Raw genomic sequence first — 18224 nt, forward strand, 5'->3', positions numbered from 1 at the left:
GCTAATCTCTTCATCTGAGCTGAGAGAAGAATGTATTTTTGTGTATATGCAGAAAGTTTTGAAATACAGCTAAATATTTTAGTTATGGGCATCTGCAGCATTTATCCCTTTTGAAAGGAAGTTTGCATGTGGGGCCACGTGGAAGTTCTGTTCCCTTTCATTGCATCACTTAAGGCCTATTAATTTGCCAATATTTTTCTTCTTAGAAGAAATATTTTGTCATACTTTTAGCACCTTTTTTTTTTTTTTTTTTGTGAAGGAGAGATTATACTTGACTTGTGAATTTGAAAAAAAAAAGTAATAAACACATGAATGGACATGAATTTGGAATTTGCATGCAGGTGTAGTATTCAAAGAGAGCAAGTTCACCACTCTGGAATTCCTGTCTTAGCCAAATTAACCAGGATCAGAAAAATGCATGCACAGCTGGAAATATTTCTCTGACAGCTGCATGCAACTTGTTCTTCAGCAACGTGCCTACTTTTCTTAGAGTATGTGAAAAATCTAGGAAGGGAGAAGACATCAGTTGTGTGTGCCAGTTTTGACTGAACAGATATTATTTGTCATTAAGGAATTTACAGATAGCTTCAAGTGGGATTTGAACTTGATTTCCCAGCATCCCCAGGTGACTGCTCCACCAGTTGGGAAGCTCTGCAAGCACAGAAGTATTTCTCACTTGCAGTTCTTACAGAATATTTACTGGCTTTTCTTGTCAGTCAGAAAAGAAGCTTTCCAAACCAGTATGCAGTCCCCAGTTAGCCAGATATTTTGTCTGGTAGGAATGGTTTCTGAAACATCATGGACTTGCTTCTTAAAATACTGACTAAATTATTTAGCAAGAGATTCTTCATGAAAAATAGTTTTACTCCTATTTTGAAGAAGGTGAAAAAAATGTAAAGTGAGTTTTATTCATCTTTGTTTTACTTACCCTGTATTCAAAGTATATTCAAAGACTTGTGCTTTACCATGGAAATGTGTCCTTTCAAATAAACAAATTTACAGTGGAGTGTCAAACTGCTGCTTAGGATCAACCTTTCAGGTCACCTTCTTGAACATAACATGCCAGAAAGATTTTGATGTTTGATTTTTTTTCAGAAAATATCTCTGTCTGACACCTACCCTGCAGGGCTGCAGATGGATGGCAAGCAGAGTCCTCTCTGAACACCAATGCTGAGCTTAGAATTATACTGTTTTTTTTCAAAGTATCTTTTTGATCTAAAATAGCTGTGAATGTATCCCACTCTTTGTCTAGAACAGATCCTTGGTCCCTTTCTGTTTGCTCTACCTGAAGGCTAAGCAGCTGGAAACAGCCAAAGAAACACCTAGATGGCACCTTCAGCACCTTCATGTCTGTAAGCATTCCTGGGGCACAGGCAGAGACATTCTGTCCCTGGCTATCAGAACAGCCCATTAAGCTATGGGCAGGCAGGCAGTACCTGAAACCACAGTGGGTCACCTCTGAATTAGGGCAGGAGCCTGTCCTAGACCTGGAATGGCCCTAGGAATGAAGAGAGACAGAGCATTGAGCATCACTTCTATCCACATGATGTCAGACATCTCTCTGTCCAAGCTGATGACCCCTTCAGTGTGTTGGGTCATGATTTTTTTTTTTTTTTTCCTCTTGTAGCAAAATTCATCCAAAATATCCCTCAAGGTTTGATGGAGGTTCCCATGCTTTGACATTGAACAACAGCACAAATAGAATATCCTGCTAAATAGGTTTCATCTTTGCTTAACTGTTTCCACATGCTTCCCTAAGTATCCCCCATTCCTGGTGTGTGAATTTTAACTGTGACATGAGAAGCATCACACTTGCAGGTACACCAGCAGGCCAAGAATGGTGTCTGGAGAGTAGCAGTGTCCTAACAATCTTCCACAGGAACCGTTCCCCATGTATCCTCCTCTTGAAGTGCCACTCTGGACTTCGCTTCCTGACTCACTTGCAATCAACATCTGGGGTCTCAGTGCTTTAGTGCCTTTAAATGAGCTCATGTCCTCCATCCAAGAGCATTTCCCATTTCCTTCATGTACCACACTAAGCTCTGCATCCCACAGCAAATTGGTTTCAAGCTGTCCCAGCATCTCCTCACCATCAGCAGATGGAAGGACAGAGATTGCCATAGAGACTCTTGGAAATGCAGAACAGGGAGGTGGGCACTGAGAATATATGGAGTTTGTCTCATCTGGTTAGCACATGCTTCAAGGCAGCTATCTATAGTTCAAAGAGCTGGTGATGACAGCCAATAACCCTTTCCAGCACTGGAGTCACAGTTCTGCCTATTGCAGTATAAAATAAGGGTGCACTAAGCAGCTCATCTCTCAGGCAGTGGAAAACGTACAAATAATGGATTGGGAAGAGGAAAAGAGGGCAGGGAATAACACTGGTAATTCCTGGTATGAGAAAAAGGAATAGGGAGCTCTAGACAAGGAGAGAACATAACTTCATGCAGGTTTTATAGTTGGATTTTGAAAATAGTATCAGGGAGCAGAACTGTAAAGGGAGGCTGTCTGGAATACAGCAGGGGTAGGACAGCATGCAGGGAACTTGCAGACAGCAAAGGAGAAAAGGACAAAAAAAGGAACAAAGACTCCTTGGGGTATTATAGGGCCTTTTGCTACTCAACTGACCCTAGTGTGTGTGACCCTAAGCTTATTACTTGTTCTGAGGCTTCTTCCTGTTCTGATGTAGGCTCCTAAAACTATTTTGATGGCAAGCAGGGAGGTATTTTTCAGAAGCTTCTTCCTTTAATGACAGTGAGCTTGCATCCAAATGCAGCAATCCGAGTGCATGGTTTTATGCCAGGACATCGGCTAGCTCTCGTTTCACACATAATCTTGTGCTATGTGACAGACAGTGTCATCTGCTGAAAAGGGTTACTGCAAAATGTGTCTTGCCATGAGAGATCTTGTGTTCACTTGGAGGGAGAAAGCTGTCTGTAGCTGTTAAGTTTGCTGCGTTTGCAAGAGCAAAACAAATTTTATGGTGGCTGCATGTAGGGATAGAGTCTTAGAAGCTTTCTTATGTTCAAGCTGTTTAAAATCACAGTTTACAAAAAAAGATTAAAAATAAGATTAAAAACAACTTTAAACATAATGTTTGAAAAATAGTTCAAAAGCAGTTGAAGATATTGGATAATTCTGTTTCTTAGGAGTGCAAGTCAAGGCTTTATAAAGGGGGACAACTTTTCAAGAAGGAATGCTCAGCTTTTTCTGGAAACCATGTGCTTTTGGATTACCATCTCAGTTGCACTCAGACTGGTTTTAGTCCTTTGCAAGAGGATGTGGAACATCAGCAGAAGCTGCAGTCACTTGTGCACAATAAAAATGTTACCTAATGCGCAGGAATGTTGAACCCACCATTTTTTCCTTGCAAAATTAACTGGATATTCTTGTGGGTTTTTTTTTTCTGCCCAAAATTCATAAGCAGACGTCATCCTACACATTCCCTTCTAATGAATAAGTTCTCCCTTATTAAAAAACCTAAAGAATGTTGTAGCTTTTTAATAATGATAAAATTTGTCTCCTCTATGTGGTGGTTACTGAATGGCTTTCTGCCTTCACCTTAAGTAAAGGTCCAAAAGATTGGTGACAATACTTTCAACCCCTGCTCTTGGTTGCATCATTGAGGAGGAAACTCTGAATGCCAGGGTCAGACATTTCTTTGAAGTGGACATGTTCAGCCCCACACCCTTACTCTTTTGACATAGAAAGGTGAAAATTTAGAAGTTCCGTCGCCATATATAGCATCAACAATTTCAGGCAGTTAGCATGACAAATAAACCTTGCTTCTCATTTCTCAAGGATTGTTTCAGACTCCTCCATGAACCACTAACCCAATGAGGAACAAAGCATATGGTTCTTCTGGTGTACTTTGTTGAATTCATGCAACTAGGCTGATGCAAAGGAGGTGGTGGGATATGTATTGTGAATGAGGGAAACTGGGGAGAGAGAAGCTGGATCTTAGCAGGAAGAAAGAGGGGATGAGAGCAGTGGAATTGTGAGATTGCTTCAGCTCCTTGTGGAGTTGCAGTCTGGCATCTTGGGATTTCATAGCCTTGCTGTGGGTTTCACTGGCAGTCTTAGAGCTTCCCTCTCTCCTCTGTGTATAGCTTCTGCTTTTGTTCCTGCTGCTTTCCTCTGCCATGGCAAAATGTACATGCATGTATCAACACAGACATTAGGATGTTAGGGAAGATTAGGAAAGAGTCTGCATTTGCACACACATCCTTGCTTAATGCAATGGTTCATCCAATTACTACAATTTTGTAAGAATAATGAAGGATTTGAAAGGCCTCTATTTGTATTGCCTAGATACTTTTAAAGAAATTAATAATTCTTGTAATTAGTGTAGTCTTCTGTCAGAAATGTGAGCTACTTGAGCTAAAATCACGTTTCTTTTTATTGTTTTGGGTTCAAAGGTAAACAGTGTGTTTTGTTGAGTTCTACTACCAGCACTTGTTGAATTACAGGTGGTGTTTAAAGTTAATGCTTTCCATCTGCTGAGGATTACTGCCAGACTTGTGCACATCTTAAAGCATGGACATACTGTTTAAATGAAGCTAGCTGGCATGTAGGTCTATTGTTGCTTTGCAGCTTGAATGTAACCCTGAACCTTAATTCTTTAAGCAATGTATAAGTTTTGGGAGACCAGAATATTTTGGGGCTACAAGGAAGAAAGGTCTTTGAATGCTACATTCATTTCAATGTGACTGCACATCTAGCCATGTTGACCTGAAATATATGTTAACAAAACACTGTTTGAAAATCTTTCTACACCTTTTTGCTGCTGTGACATCTGGTTTATTGCATGAGAGTACACATATATTTCTGCTTATCTTTACAGAAAATTTTGGCAGGGGTAGATGATCTTCAACAAGTGAAGGTCCTAGAGATGCGAGTTGACACCAGAGAGATCAGCTTGGGGAATTTTGGTAAGAAAACACTTTATTTTCTGTTCATCATCTTGAATTTTCCTTTATGGTGTCTTGACTGGGGATTCACTAACCATCAGCCAGTGAAAAGTACTGCCCTTCTCAAGAGTTCTTGAAACAGGATCTCCTTGTGCCTCACACTCTTTGATCTCTGTCTTCTTGTGTGAGGCTCTGCATAGGACTGGAAACTCTGGCAATGGGATGAGTGACAGGACTTCTGTCAAAAGCAAATTAGTTTGGACTAATTTTTCTTGTATGATATTCTAGGCCCTAAATGGGCATTTGCTCTTGTCTTTAGTGAAACAGGAGCCAAAGGTCAGCTTCTCTGCACTGTGAGATTTCCCTGTGACTGAGGAATTGCCAGGGGTATCAGGTGGCTTGTGCTTCCAGCAGCTTTTCTTTGCACCTGGCCTCACTGAGCTGTGCTGGAAAATGAGCTGCAGGCAGGTCCTGTAGATACATCACTTTGATGAGCCCCAAGCAGCCCTAACACTTGTCATTCGTTTTTATGTCATCATCACTGAACCAGGGAAGTGAGAAGTACCAAAGGAATTCCCTCTGTAGCAGAGTTAACACTGAGAATAAAAGCCTTAGGTTTTTTTTCCGGTACTAGCAGTAATTTTCTGTCATGTGGACTCCTACCACACCCAAGTCTGTCTTCTGCTACATTGAAGCTAAGTAACTACTCCAGGGTAATATATTCTGTGCTGAAAAGGAGCCTTATCCCCAAAACTGTGTACTGGTGCTTTCAGACAAGCTGTTAATTTTTCATATGCAAATGACCAATATAACAGCTGATTAGCTTTAATGGGTCTTTTGATGTCTGTTTGTCAAGAATGGTTGAGCAAGAACAGTGAAAGGGGCTTTTGTTTTTGTATATATACCCCTTTGTATTGGCTATTCTGTTTATTTCATAAATAAGTCTCTTTCTCATAGGCACTTGATAATTTAAGGTAAGTTACATCCACTTCTTTCAGAGATCATAATCTATTCAATCATGTTTCAACTAATCCAGTTGATTAGGAAATCTCATTATGCCATTTCTATAATGCTCAAAAGTGGTGCTCCCATTCCTATGCCATTTTACATTAGCTGTGACAGGCTAGCAAAATGTTTCACCTTCATTACTCTCTACTTCCCTTTCCTTTCCATTACTGGAATAAATCCATACTCCTACCCATGGTTAGTCTTTTGCAACCTTTACAAAATACAGAACACTATGTCCATGATGCAAATAATTTCCATCTTGTTTATCTCCCACTGTTCACACCAACAGTTGGCCCTCAAGGGCCATAAAAACCAGCACCTGCAGGTCCCCACTGCTTTTGAGAATAACAGTAAATGAAGACCATTCTGAATTGCCTTCTGGGTTTTTTTTAAGGTGCATTTCTGAGTTTTCTTCCTGTGAAAATCTCTTTGCAAATGTCAGCAAGTGGCTAGGGCAGAAAGGTTACTTTAGTTTCTTTCAATTTTTTTTTCACATGGCAGATGATTTTTAGGCACATGGACTAAGGCCTAAATGTTTAGAGGTTTTGCAGAGCAGTTTGCACCTCCACTGTGAATGCTGCAAGCAAGACTGCTGTTGAAGATGCTGGGCTCATTGCTTGCTGCCTGCCCCTGGAACTGTGCTGCTGACCTGGTCTGTGGTCATAGGGGTCTGGAGAAATAGCCTGAGGAAAACAGTAGGGTAAGAAGCAGACCAGCTAGAATGACAAATATTCTAGTGTGACAGGATTTAAAGTTTTCCCCCATTAGGACAGTCAAGCAATAAAAGTATCCAGAGAGGTCTGGAGGCTTTATCCTGGTATGTTTTCAAGTGGGTGAAGACCTAAGCACCCTGATCTCACAGACAACCTGGCTCTGAGCAGGATGCTGGGCTTGAGACCTCCAACTGTTCCCTCCAGCCTGGACTGCTCTGTAATTTGGTGTTGCTTTTGCATTTCAAACCTGGCTAATAAGCTTTGTTTATATACGTATTAAACCACTTCACCTTGCTCTCACTGTATTCCTTGGTTGTGGAAGGTGGGTAAGAGCATCTTTATCATCAGCAAATTGTTTGGATGATCAGTCCACGCTCAGCAAACAATATTTTTTTGACTGGTTTTATGTGTAAAGATAAAATTGGCCAGGCAAGGTCTTAAGTGCCCAGGTGACAGTGTTAAAAGCTATGAGAATGCACATAACTCTGAGTCACCTGGAACCTTGCAGCACTCAAATTCCAAATTTACACCACAGTTTTCACTTGAGAAACATTTCAAGGTTTACAGCCTGTGTTACAGACTGTAACACAAACACTTGGGGCCTAAAGATTTCCAGAGTGATTTAAAACATCTTGCTTGATGCTTTTCTCAAGACTATTCCACTTTGGGATGTGCTAAACTTCAGAGCACCATCCTGTTAACCTTGCCTAGTCTTTCAGGTCTGCCTTTACAAAGTGGCATGATATGGTTGGGAGGAAGAGTTACTTTTCTTAGGGACAAGGTGTGGACTAAAACATGGAAAGACTGATATTGAAATATTTTCATGTGATCAGTTTTAAAATTAAGGAAAGGCTTCATGCCAGAGCTTAAATCTGAATATTTGCAGGGCTTGGGGTAATTGCTGAAATCTCTAGCTGTCTTCAGTGCACCTTGCTGAGTGACAGATGAAACACCGAATGCCTTGGCAAGTCTTGTATCCAGCTTTGCATATCTTGGAGTTGTTTTCTGTGCTCCTCAGCTGCATGTAGACCTCAGCTTATGTTCAGAGGGACCATTTCCTTTTCATTAGCTTATCCCTTCAGTTTTGATTGCTGACAGCTATGGAATTGCGTTTATGACCAGCTCATAGAAATTCCTGTTGAAAATAATGGTGGGATAGACTCATTTAAGACACTACATAGTCCTCTTATTTCTAAGTAATTTTAATAGCTCCAAATCAAGTTACCCACAGTGCTGTTCGCTGGTCCTTATTGAATTGTTGCCTGCTGGTGGCCAGACTAAGTTGATTATGTGTCTGGAGATTGCCACTTCCCTTGCAGGCATTTTATCAAGGCAAAGCTCTGCCAAGGGTTCAGAAGTAGTCATGTGCTGTTTCTCCCACAGGGTCATCATCTCTCTTTCCTCTTGCCCTGTTTGTTGTCACTCTGGCTGCAGAGCTGGGACACCCTTGCTGGCAGCCAGCATGGCAGCAGCAGGAGCTTGCATGGCCAGGGAGCGACACAGAGGCTGGAGGAGCAAGTCTGGCATGAGTGTTGCTGCCCAGGATGCTCTTGGCTTAGCAGTTCTGCTGACAAACTTGCTGAGCAAGGCTTGAACAAGCCCCACAGCAGGGTTTGGGCAGGGTCTCCAGGAGTCACAAGTATGTACCGGGGCAGTGTGCTTATGTGAAGCCCTGCACTGATGTGTTTTCTGTGAGATCCCCATGTCAGGTAGCTTCACTGCAGCTGCTTTGGGTTTGCCTGAAAGGGCTGTGGTCTCACCTCCAGTTGTACTGCCCAATTCATCCCAGAAATGTGCAAAAAAAATGCATGTGTAGAAATAGGATCAGAGTGATGTATCTTACTTGATCAAACACAGCTCAAGTGAACTAAATAGACTCTTTAATTTGCATATCAGGTTGCTCTTGCTAGAAGAGTACAGCCTGTTTTCATACGCCTGTTTCGTGTTGTAGAATCAACAAAGCACAATGGTTGCATGATGCCAATGCAAGCATTTGTCAGTAATTTCTTTTGTTTGTTTTTCACTAGTCCATATTCCAAAAGACAAAAGTCAAGCCATGATGATTTTTGTTAACAAAAGAAAAAGATATATGATGCTACTTAGAGAATACTTCATAATGTAAACAGCAAGTATTACAAGTGTTGTAACTTGTAGAATGTCATAGAACCAGCATTTGGGCTGCTTTCTCTTTTCTCCTACTCAGTTTTCTAAATGCCACCATCTGTACCAAGGCACCTTGGAAAGACATCTACACTGCTACCCTGCCTGTGAAGTGCAGCACTTCAGGCAGTGCTGTTGAGTGTACGTGTCTATCACTTTTACTCACCTAACTTGCACTTTGATTTCTTTCTGCCTTTTCATTTAGTTGCACTGGTAGAGTAGAATAGTTTAACACTAGTACATTGTTGGTGGTTAGTAATTTCAGAGCCATGTAACAAAACCGGTCTTTAGTGAAAGGGAATCGTAGACACATGAGATAACACTGCTCATCATTCTGAATTCTCAGTCTTGTCCTGCAATCATCAGCATTTCTGTAGACCATTCTTGTTTTTAAAAATCAAAATTACATAAAGGAAGGCAGTTTCAGGATAAGGCATCTACCACTTGTATTTCTAAAATTAATATTAGAAATTAATACAGTTGTTCTTTAGAGTATGTTTATATGTTAGTATCATGTCTCTTTGCTCTGAGGAAATATGCCATGAGGGTTAAAATTAAGAAAATTAGAAATACACTGTTACATTGGGATAAGTATCTTGTCCACCTTAATTTTATAATTTTTCTCTTCCTAATTTAAACTTCTGGTCTCTAATCTATTTATAAGGATTTGGGACTCTAAAAACCAGCAAAATCAATGGTACAATGAATTCTTAGCAGCAAAGAACAATTATATATTGATATAAAACTTACAGGAGGGAAGAACCTGCAGACTTGCAGGAATACATTGCAGAATATCACTGGCAGAATTTTGCACCACCACACATTGTATACTTCTATTTCAAGCCACTAAACCACACATTAAAGTGTAACACTATATAACTTCCTGGGGATAGATTGTGCCAAAGTGCAAAAAAATATCTGAGATGGAGGATCAAGTTACAATAATGAACTAACCAGATGTGAGAATTGTATTATCAGCCTGTCACTCGGCCTCTTTGGATCGTTTAATAGTTGCTTCTTTTCTGAGCCATCCCTAAATGCATTCTGTGAAAAGCTTTTTCTTAAGCAAGTCTCTCCATTTCTCTTGACTCCTCATTCAAATCTTGTGCTTAACACTAGTCCTTAAAACTCCTTTGCTTTGCAATGCTTTGCAACAGCCTTTGCTTGGTAACCCTTTTACATCTCTGACTGAATCCCTGGCACTATCACACCATTTTCAGCTGGGACTGGGGAGGCTACTGAATCCCTGTCATTTTTTCCTTTAACACTTCAGGGCATGACATTTAATCTTTCCATCCCTGTCAGAAAGCGGATAAAAATTTTTTAGAGTCTAGATTTTTTTTTTTTTTGGCGGGGTTGGGGAGGGGGGGGGAGTTCTTAGGCCATGATTTATGTATTTATATCTGAGGGAGTCTTTGCTCAGTAGCTAGTATGACTGCTGTGAGTAATTAACAGAGATCCTAATATTTCCTCTGCCAAGACTCCAAATTATTTTGTTGCCATATATATATATAAACATATAAAACTTGTTTGACATGAGAAAACATATCCTGCAGGCAAGCATTATGTGTTCTAATTTGTTCTTAAGTTTTGTGGATTGTGGAAAGCGCTTGAAAAACAAGGTTAAAAAATTGCACAATGTGTTTTGAATTTTCTGTATTTTCAAAAGTGCTTTGAAGAGACATGAATTTAAATACTTGGAGTACATAATGAAGATCAATATGTGCATTATGATCACTCCAAAATAACATGGGATGTAGATAATGCTTCTATTAAAACATGATTTATTAAAATGTTTTTGACATAAATGCTCTTGTTCTCTTTAGGGAATGAACAACATGACCTCCTTTCTTTGCTTTTGAGATCCCACTCCCCTTTCTTTTTTTTCTTATCATTTGCAAAGGACTTGACTGGACATTGGTAAATTGCCCTTGCCAGGCAGTGATTACTCAGAGAACTCATAAAAATATTTGCTGAGAACACATTTTAATGTTTCAGCAATGATGAAAATTGTCTAAAATTGGTATTACTTCTACATGGTTGCATGTTATACTGGAGGATGCTCACCAGTCTTGAGTAAACTCTGTTAGTGGGAATGGGTAAACATTTGCTACTGTCCATAAGAAATTCTTACTGAGACTTGAGCTTATGTCTAAATTATTCTGTAGCTCAGAGGGATTTGGTGTATGATTTTGGTTCTTTAGATATCTTTAGAGTGAATCAAAAAGGCAAATGTCTCTCAGGGATGCAAAAAAAAAAAAAAAGCATTAATTAAAGTAATAACAACAGAATACTGAGGGTTTTATAGGTATGAAACTTGTACAGTTCAATGGTAAACAATTGTATCCAGAAAATTAAAAGAGGTAAGAAATGCTTTGCAAAATGTAGCATGTGGGGGACCTGTGTACTATAAAAGATATTGTTGTGACAATGGATCATTATATGTTTGCTGTTTGTTTCAAAGTTATATTTTGAAGAAATGTTTCTTGGCTGTGTATCCATAAGTCCATCAGTACTTGTCATTAAATAGGTCATGGAATGCTATACTCTAAAGTATCCCTGTAGCTCTGCAGAGTATCACTCAGTTAAAAGTCTATCAGAATGGGGAATCAGACCAAAGAAAACAGTCACACATCCAGCCAGTTTCTTTTGTTGTCTGTCTGGCAAGGTGCCATATCAGAATTTCCAGTGAGGGGTTCAAAAATTGTAATTGGGTAGTCATGCAGACAATACATATATGCTTCAAAAATGCAAAGGACGAAATCGTTTTTGAGTGAAATAATCTCATTGATTTTCTTAGAAGAAGTCCAGCACAGGCCTGCCAGAAACAGCTAAGAAATACTTGCAAAATTAGATGTTTCAACTTGTAATTGTCAGAATTTTCCTCTACTCTAATCCCAGGTCTGTAAAGTGATTCTATATTCTGTTCCCACAGGTGTGCATCTGCCTAATCTGAGAGAACTGAAGTTGAACAATAGCTTGCTTGTATCTGTGAGGTAAGAAATGAATTATTCTATGAAATAAGTATAAAGAATAACATCCCTCAATTTTATTTAAGTTATAAAATCTTCATTTGTGCTGCTTTCATTCCTTCCATTTCTCCATGCTGTGATAATAGGTCATGAATATATGCTCCACTGTCACAGAAGTTTAAGGACAGGACCTGATCTGGAATAAATCAGTGTAGCTGAAATGGTGCTAATGAATGAGCCCTAGTTTGCCACCAGGGAAGTTCCTGCTATGCTGAAGTCCATGGAAATCTGTTGCACATTTGAAAGGAGCTAAAAGTTCCCCTCTTATCTATGTCAAGGTGCTTGGATTTCAGTGTTTCAGCCTTTGGGCTTTTACTGTGCACAGTAGCCTGTTCTGTACAGGTCAGACCAGTTCCTCAGCTGATGAAAATCACTTTGGCTTTACTGAGATCAATGCAATCAGTTTTATGAGAGCTGCTGTGAAGCCTGCAGGTCCCTGGCTTGCTGAGCTCCATGAAAACATCACGTTTCCTCCCAGATAGCTGGAGGGAGTTGGTTGGTTGGAAAGGTAGAAGTGAAAACCATCACAATGAGGAGGCAGAGCTGTCTTCTCTCTCCTGTGCTGGTATCTGTATGACCCTTGCTAATTAATGCAAAGTAGAAAAATACAGTTCATATCAGAAAAGGGCTGTGTAAAAGGCCCTGTTACTGCTCTCTGGCTTTGTATGGGTATCTGCTAAACTTATGAGGCAAAAAGTCGTGGGTTTGCCAGTTCTTTTTAAGAGAACATGTTCCATCATTAGAAATGGCAATAAATTCTTCTTGGTCTCTCTAAAGTGTCTTCAGTTGATGCATTTTGCTTTTATTTACCCTTGTTCTGGTGATGAGATGAAGTATCTGCAGTCTAAATTTTGTTTTTCTTGCCTTCTAATCCATAACATGTAAAAGTGGTGACTTTACATTGCTGCAATTATTTTAATAGCAACTGACCATTGTCATAAGCATTAAATTGCTGAATTATTGCAATGGAGGAGTAACTAGCAGATGAAAAAAAAAAATTAGACTTTGACAACATTAAGAGATATTCTATTGAAAAAATAGAAAAAGTGGTTTTTGGTTTGATCAAAACCAAAATTCTCTTAAAATGTGTCAGCAGAAGACCTTTTGATCCACTCTGTTGGTGCTGAATATAAGAATGCTGTTCAGGAAAACTAAACTGCTTGACTCATGGTTGTAGCAGTAGTTTGCACCTCTGTATTCTTAGGCTCTAATTTCTGTCATGAAAAGTTCTGGCAAACCATTTTCTTTGACCTAACACCCTTGTGGACCTTGATGCAGGTAATGTTTGGTCTCGAGTTTTGATTGGATCAACTCTAATGTAAATATGTTTGGGTTTGGATATCAAGTCTAATATTGTGATGATTCCCAGGCACTCCAGCCCCAGGAGTAGCTGCCTGCTGCTCCTTCTATGTGGCACTTAAATGCAATTGTCAGGGAATATGTAAAGGAGGAAGAAGGTTTTTATTTGCTCTCCCAGACATTAACTTAGTCTGTATAGTTACAGCAGTAGCTTTGCTTTATTAATTCCCATCTTTGACAATCTGTCATTGATAAACACAGATCATTTAGGGGCACATCCCATGCAAGCACAGCCTTGTACTTGAACTTTATTTTTGGATGTCTGCATTATGTCAATTTAATGCCCATTAGCGCAGCATTGCTGCTATGGCAGCAGTGATGCCTGCTATACCTATTGTAACACAGCTGCTCCCATTCCAGAGGCTGCTGCCATTTACTTGAAAATTCAGAATCTTATTTCTGAATGAATCTTTTTGATATTTGAATTCTGTCCAAAAAGTGATTATTTTGTTCTATTCAACCAAACCCTTGCAAATGTGGTTTTTGAAGATGACAGAAAAAAATGTTCTTCCTTCTTACTAAAAACAATTCCCACAGATTTTGCCAGCCATAAGGTCAGAATCATTGTGGTTGTAATTTGAAAATGGGCAGCAGATAATAGGAAATGTCTTGTGAGGACCAGCTGGAAGATTGGTTTTATTTACTGAAAAGAAGGCAAGGACAGAAAAGCAGAAAAAAGATAGAGAAGGTGTTTTGTATATACTTAGGATGCTAAAACCAGACATTCTTTTAATTCTGTTTTATGCTATAAAAGCATATTCTCGTGAATCATTATGAAGAAAAGGCTGTCAGTGTGCATGCATGAGTGGGTAATAAGATGGGAGACTTTGTGTTTTGTCACTTTATTTTTGTTTCATCTTGTCTTGCAGAGTTGGATTATCTATTTTTTTGGGATTAAATGGAATTAAAACTTTTTTATTTTTCTTCATTTTGAAAATGGAAGAAGAATTGGCTTGGTAGGTGTCAAAATGAAGGTTTATCATCCTGACTTTAGTTACTGATATTTTTTTGAGTCATTTATTCCTGTCAATCTCACATAGGAACTTAAGATGTGAGGATGCTGAGGTGTGCCTTGCCATGCACTGTTCAGTGGAAATCACAGAAGTCCCATTGTGGCAGTGAGGAATCAAAGTGTTCTTGTATTACAGCTTTCTATGGGAGCACAAGGCTTGCTAAGGCAGTGAGTTTGGATATTGGCTTCTCCTGGTAGTTCCTCAAGAAGTTGTGATTCCTTTGATGGGGAATGTGTTTGAGCTACCTTACTTGTAAATTCATGGTCCTTCCCCAGTCCTCCTAAAGCTTGCATTACTTTTGAATACTTGAAGCTTTGAAAGGATATGGTTACCAACTATTTAATTTAATCCAAAAGGAAAATATATCTAAGGTTATTTGCAGATAATTTATCTAGGTGTTTGAAAGGGAATTTCTTTCTTGGCTGTTTCTCGGTTTTGGTTTTCTACTGACCCTTTGCTAAAGGGAATGGCTCTGGAAAATCCAGTGTACTGTGAAAAGAAAATAGTTCATATTGTTGTTAATTTTCTAAATCACAATAACTTAATTATGTCCTTGTTTGGTGACCTTCACACATTTGCTAGCAACTGAGAAATTCTAGATTTATGAACTGATAATTGAGGATGAAAAGTCAAGCCTATTCTGAAGAATGCCTGCTCAAATTTGCTGATTTTAGGGATTTTTTGTTTGTTTGTTTGTTTGTTTGTGGTCTTTTTGTGGTGTGTATTTGTTTGTTTGTTTGTCTTGGGTTTTCTTTGTTTTGCTTGGGTTTGGTGTTTTTTGTTTGTTTGGGTTTTTTTTGTGATGGCCATGGTCCTCATTTTTGAAATGCTTCCAGTAGAAGAACTATATTTCAAGGCCCATGAATTACTACATCTGCTTTGGCATGTAGCCTGTGTATTTTTTAAAAATCAGATTGCTTTTATTCTCAATTCAGGGATGAATAAAAAGATCTGTTTAAAAATGTTTAGATAGATATCTTTATGAAAGGGCTTTTAAATCAGATAGGGGAATCTTGGGACCTGGTTCCCATAAGTTTCCAGAAGAAGCTGTTTCAGCAGCTGAAGTTCATTTCCTCCCATTCAGCACCACACATTGTAGCCAGCAGGAGAGTGATCTACTCTCAGGGCTTCTCAAGCATCTGCTTCTAACAGAGAGAAGCTGTCTTATTTTAAGTGAGATGAAATGCAGAGACTGTGAAGTGTGGGGACAATAGTGGGTGTGGAGGATACAGGGAAAGGAAAGCAGATTCTCTTCATCCACATTGAGTTAACATTTCATTGCTGCAGTTCTCCAACTGGTCTTGCACTATTGCAGAAGCATCCCCCAGAATGAAAGGAAAGTAATCCTGGTCTGTTTTAGTCAGTAAAATCCTCAGGAGGTTCAAATGAACAAGGTGCAGAGTACATTCAAAGTCAACAATTCTTATGCTTTTATGAGCCTTAGGCTTTTGGTTTGTTTTTTTAACACTAGATTCCCAGAGACAAACTAGCAACACAGGAGTCTCAATATTCACATTTTGAAATGTTTTGAGCCCTCTTAGTGTGGAAAAAAAGTAGCTGTAAATATGAGCCAAGTGATTTGAGTAAAGATTTTGCTGATTATTTTATGACTGTAAGAAACCAGAGCCAACTAATTCTTTCTTAATTCAGGGTAAGGGCTGTAAAGTAATGTTTAAAAATATTTTTTAAGACTTCAGTCAGGATCTTGAGGTGTTTTAACTTAGCAATAAACCTCCTTTTCACCCAAGAAAGAGTTTAAGGAAATAAAATACGTTGTTTTTAAAGCCACAAGAAGTTTGCCTTCAGTGGCATTGCTCACAAGCTGAAAATTAAACATTGGTCCAATTGCTTTGCTGGATCTGGGTCAAGTTACACTATCTTGTATAAGACTAAGCCATGACACTGATCACCCCAAAATTTGATGTACTGTTGATAATGTATCTAGGCACCAACTATTTTCTGGATAGTTTTCACTCAAACAAGAGGAACGTGGGGACATCATTCCCCTGAATTTGTTTTTTTTCCTTGTCATTTTTACTTATTCTTTTCCTGCCTCACTCTTTTTTTTTTTTTTTACCCTCCGTTTTTTTCCCTCTTTTTTCTTCTGCTTGTCATTTCTAATCTTTGGCAATTACTGGATTACTATGTTTATTGTATAGTAATGTGTACAGAGGTACACAGATATCACATGTAAAAACAATGAGTTTTGTGCAACAGGGATCAGCATTGCTGTTGTGATATTTAAAAATCTCCAAACTGTTTCTAAAATCAATTCAGTTTGCATTGCAGGTGCAAATGTTTGTCAAGAGATGATGTATTTATAGCCATTATAGCATGTGCTATATATTCACATACATAACATATATAGTTAATGATGTGTTATATATATACATATATAGTTAGGATGTGTTATAGCAGTTTCTTACTCTGTTTAGCAAGGAATCAGGGAGCCCTTGCTTTAGGTTACTCTTACACATGCAGTCAGAGAACCACTGCTCTGATTTGGTTGGGGTGAATCCCTTCATAGACTTGTTCCAGCACCCAAAGCATCGCTGTTTCCTTTCATATTCACATTCCAGGATGGGGAAATAATTTCATTTCAGATGCAGGCTAGTTTCTGTGGGAGGTGTTCCTGTTAATTCTTTTATGTAGGACTGAAAGTCCTCCAGCAGTTAAAGTTGCTATGAAGTCTATCTTAATAACATGTTCTTTGAGAACTTTGAGTGCTTTCCAGGAGCTAGGAAAGCATTTAAATGGAATCCTAATTTCTGTATGGATGAGTCTTCTCTGTATTAGTGCCTGCAGATCCCTGGGAGTATTACAAACCTGGGCAAAAGTGCTGTGACCTCAAGTTTTATTTTGCATTGATAGTTTTAAGAATATTCATACTATTGATAAAATGTAATGATTTTGGGACAGAAATATGGCATCTTTTAGTTGAGTGGATTATTTTCAGAAAAGAACAATTAGCCTGTCTGCCTTTGGCCCTAGGGAAATCTGATTGCTTTGACCACTTATCTGTCCTGGGTAGACCTCTGGTTGAATTTCACTTAGTCAGGTGCCCAAAGAAGAAAATGTGTCTTTGTGACCTTAGATATCAGGGAATCTGACAGGCTGATTCCCCAGCAAGGGAAGCTGAGCTTTTTCTCTACAAATGCACAGATGGAGCTTGGGTTCCATTCTGCAGCAAACACAGAGGACACCAAAACAAGTTTGTGGCCTTGTAGTGTCTTTCCATGGTTCTCAGTATCAGCACCCCTTTTTCTGAAGCCTTCCCCAGCTGAAATTCCCCTGCCTTCTGTTTCAGACTGCCAGGGACAGGGTGTACCTGTAAGGAAGGGGATGATGAGGCAGGGCTTGCCCTTGCAGCTCCAGGTTTGAGTCTCCTGGCTGTGTTAGGGTTGGTGAGGAGGGTGCAGTGCATCTCCTCACAGAGCAGAGAGGATCTGCTCTCATTGTTATCTGAGCAGTTCCATGGCAGCAGGCTTCCTCCCTCAGGACACCTCTATCATGTTTCTGTTTTGTGACTGCCGTGCAATGCAGGGCATAAAAACCATCAGAGGATCACCATAGACCACAGCAATGTTTTTTGCATCATGAACATGGCTAGTGAAAAAGCAAAGTAAATAAGAAATAGCTAATGTGTGCAGGAAGACTGCCAGTAAACTCCTGCAAGGTAAGACAAGCCCATGATATAATTGTGCTCCTTCTCTGCCCACTATCTGAATAGGCAGTCCACTTTGAGTTTATTTGGTAAAAAGTGGCCTTTCCTTTCAGAATATTCTCTCATGCCTTGCCCCTATCCAGCTCGACCAGGTCTTAAAAATAAATACAGCTCAGCTCCTGGGTTAGCTGTTGTTTCTACAGCATCCTGGGTTAGCTGTATAAATATGCTGTATTTTCCATCTCAATTGCTTATTTTATCCTGGGCAGACAGTCTTCTGAATGAATTGTGTATAAAACTTTGCCTAATGGTATCATGATCTTGCTTATATGCTCTGGATGGATATGATAAATAAGACTGTCAGT

General features: G+C 39.3%; 1 protein-coding gene across 1 annotated transcript in view; it reads left to right on the top strand.

Annotated features, from left to right (window-relative positions):
* Nucleotides 1-18224, top strand: part of LRRC56 (leucine rich repeat containing 56) — a 60043-nt gene that overhangs the window by 16671 nt on the left and 25148 nt on the right. The window contains exons 4-5 of the mRNA XM_077783774.1: nt 4844-4931; nt 11727-11787. Of these exons, the coding sequence (XP_077639900.1) occupies nt 4844-4931; nt 11727-11787 (149 nt within the window). The remainder of the gene's footprint in view (nt 1-4843; nt 4932-11726; nt 11788-18224) is intronic.

Source organism: Lonchura striata, chromosome 6 (assembly GCF_046129695.1).
Source record: "Lonchura striata isolate bLonStr1 chromosome 6, bLonStr1.mat, whole genome shotgun sequence".
NCBI lineage: Eukaryota > Metazoa > Chordata > Aves > Passeriformes > Estrildidae > Lonchura > Lonchura striata.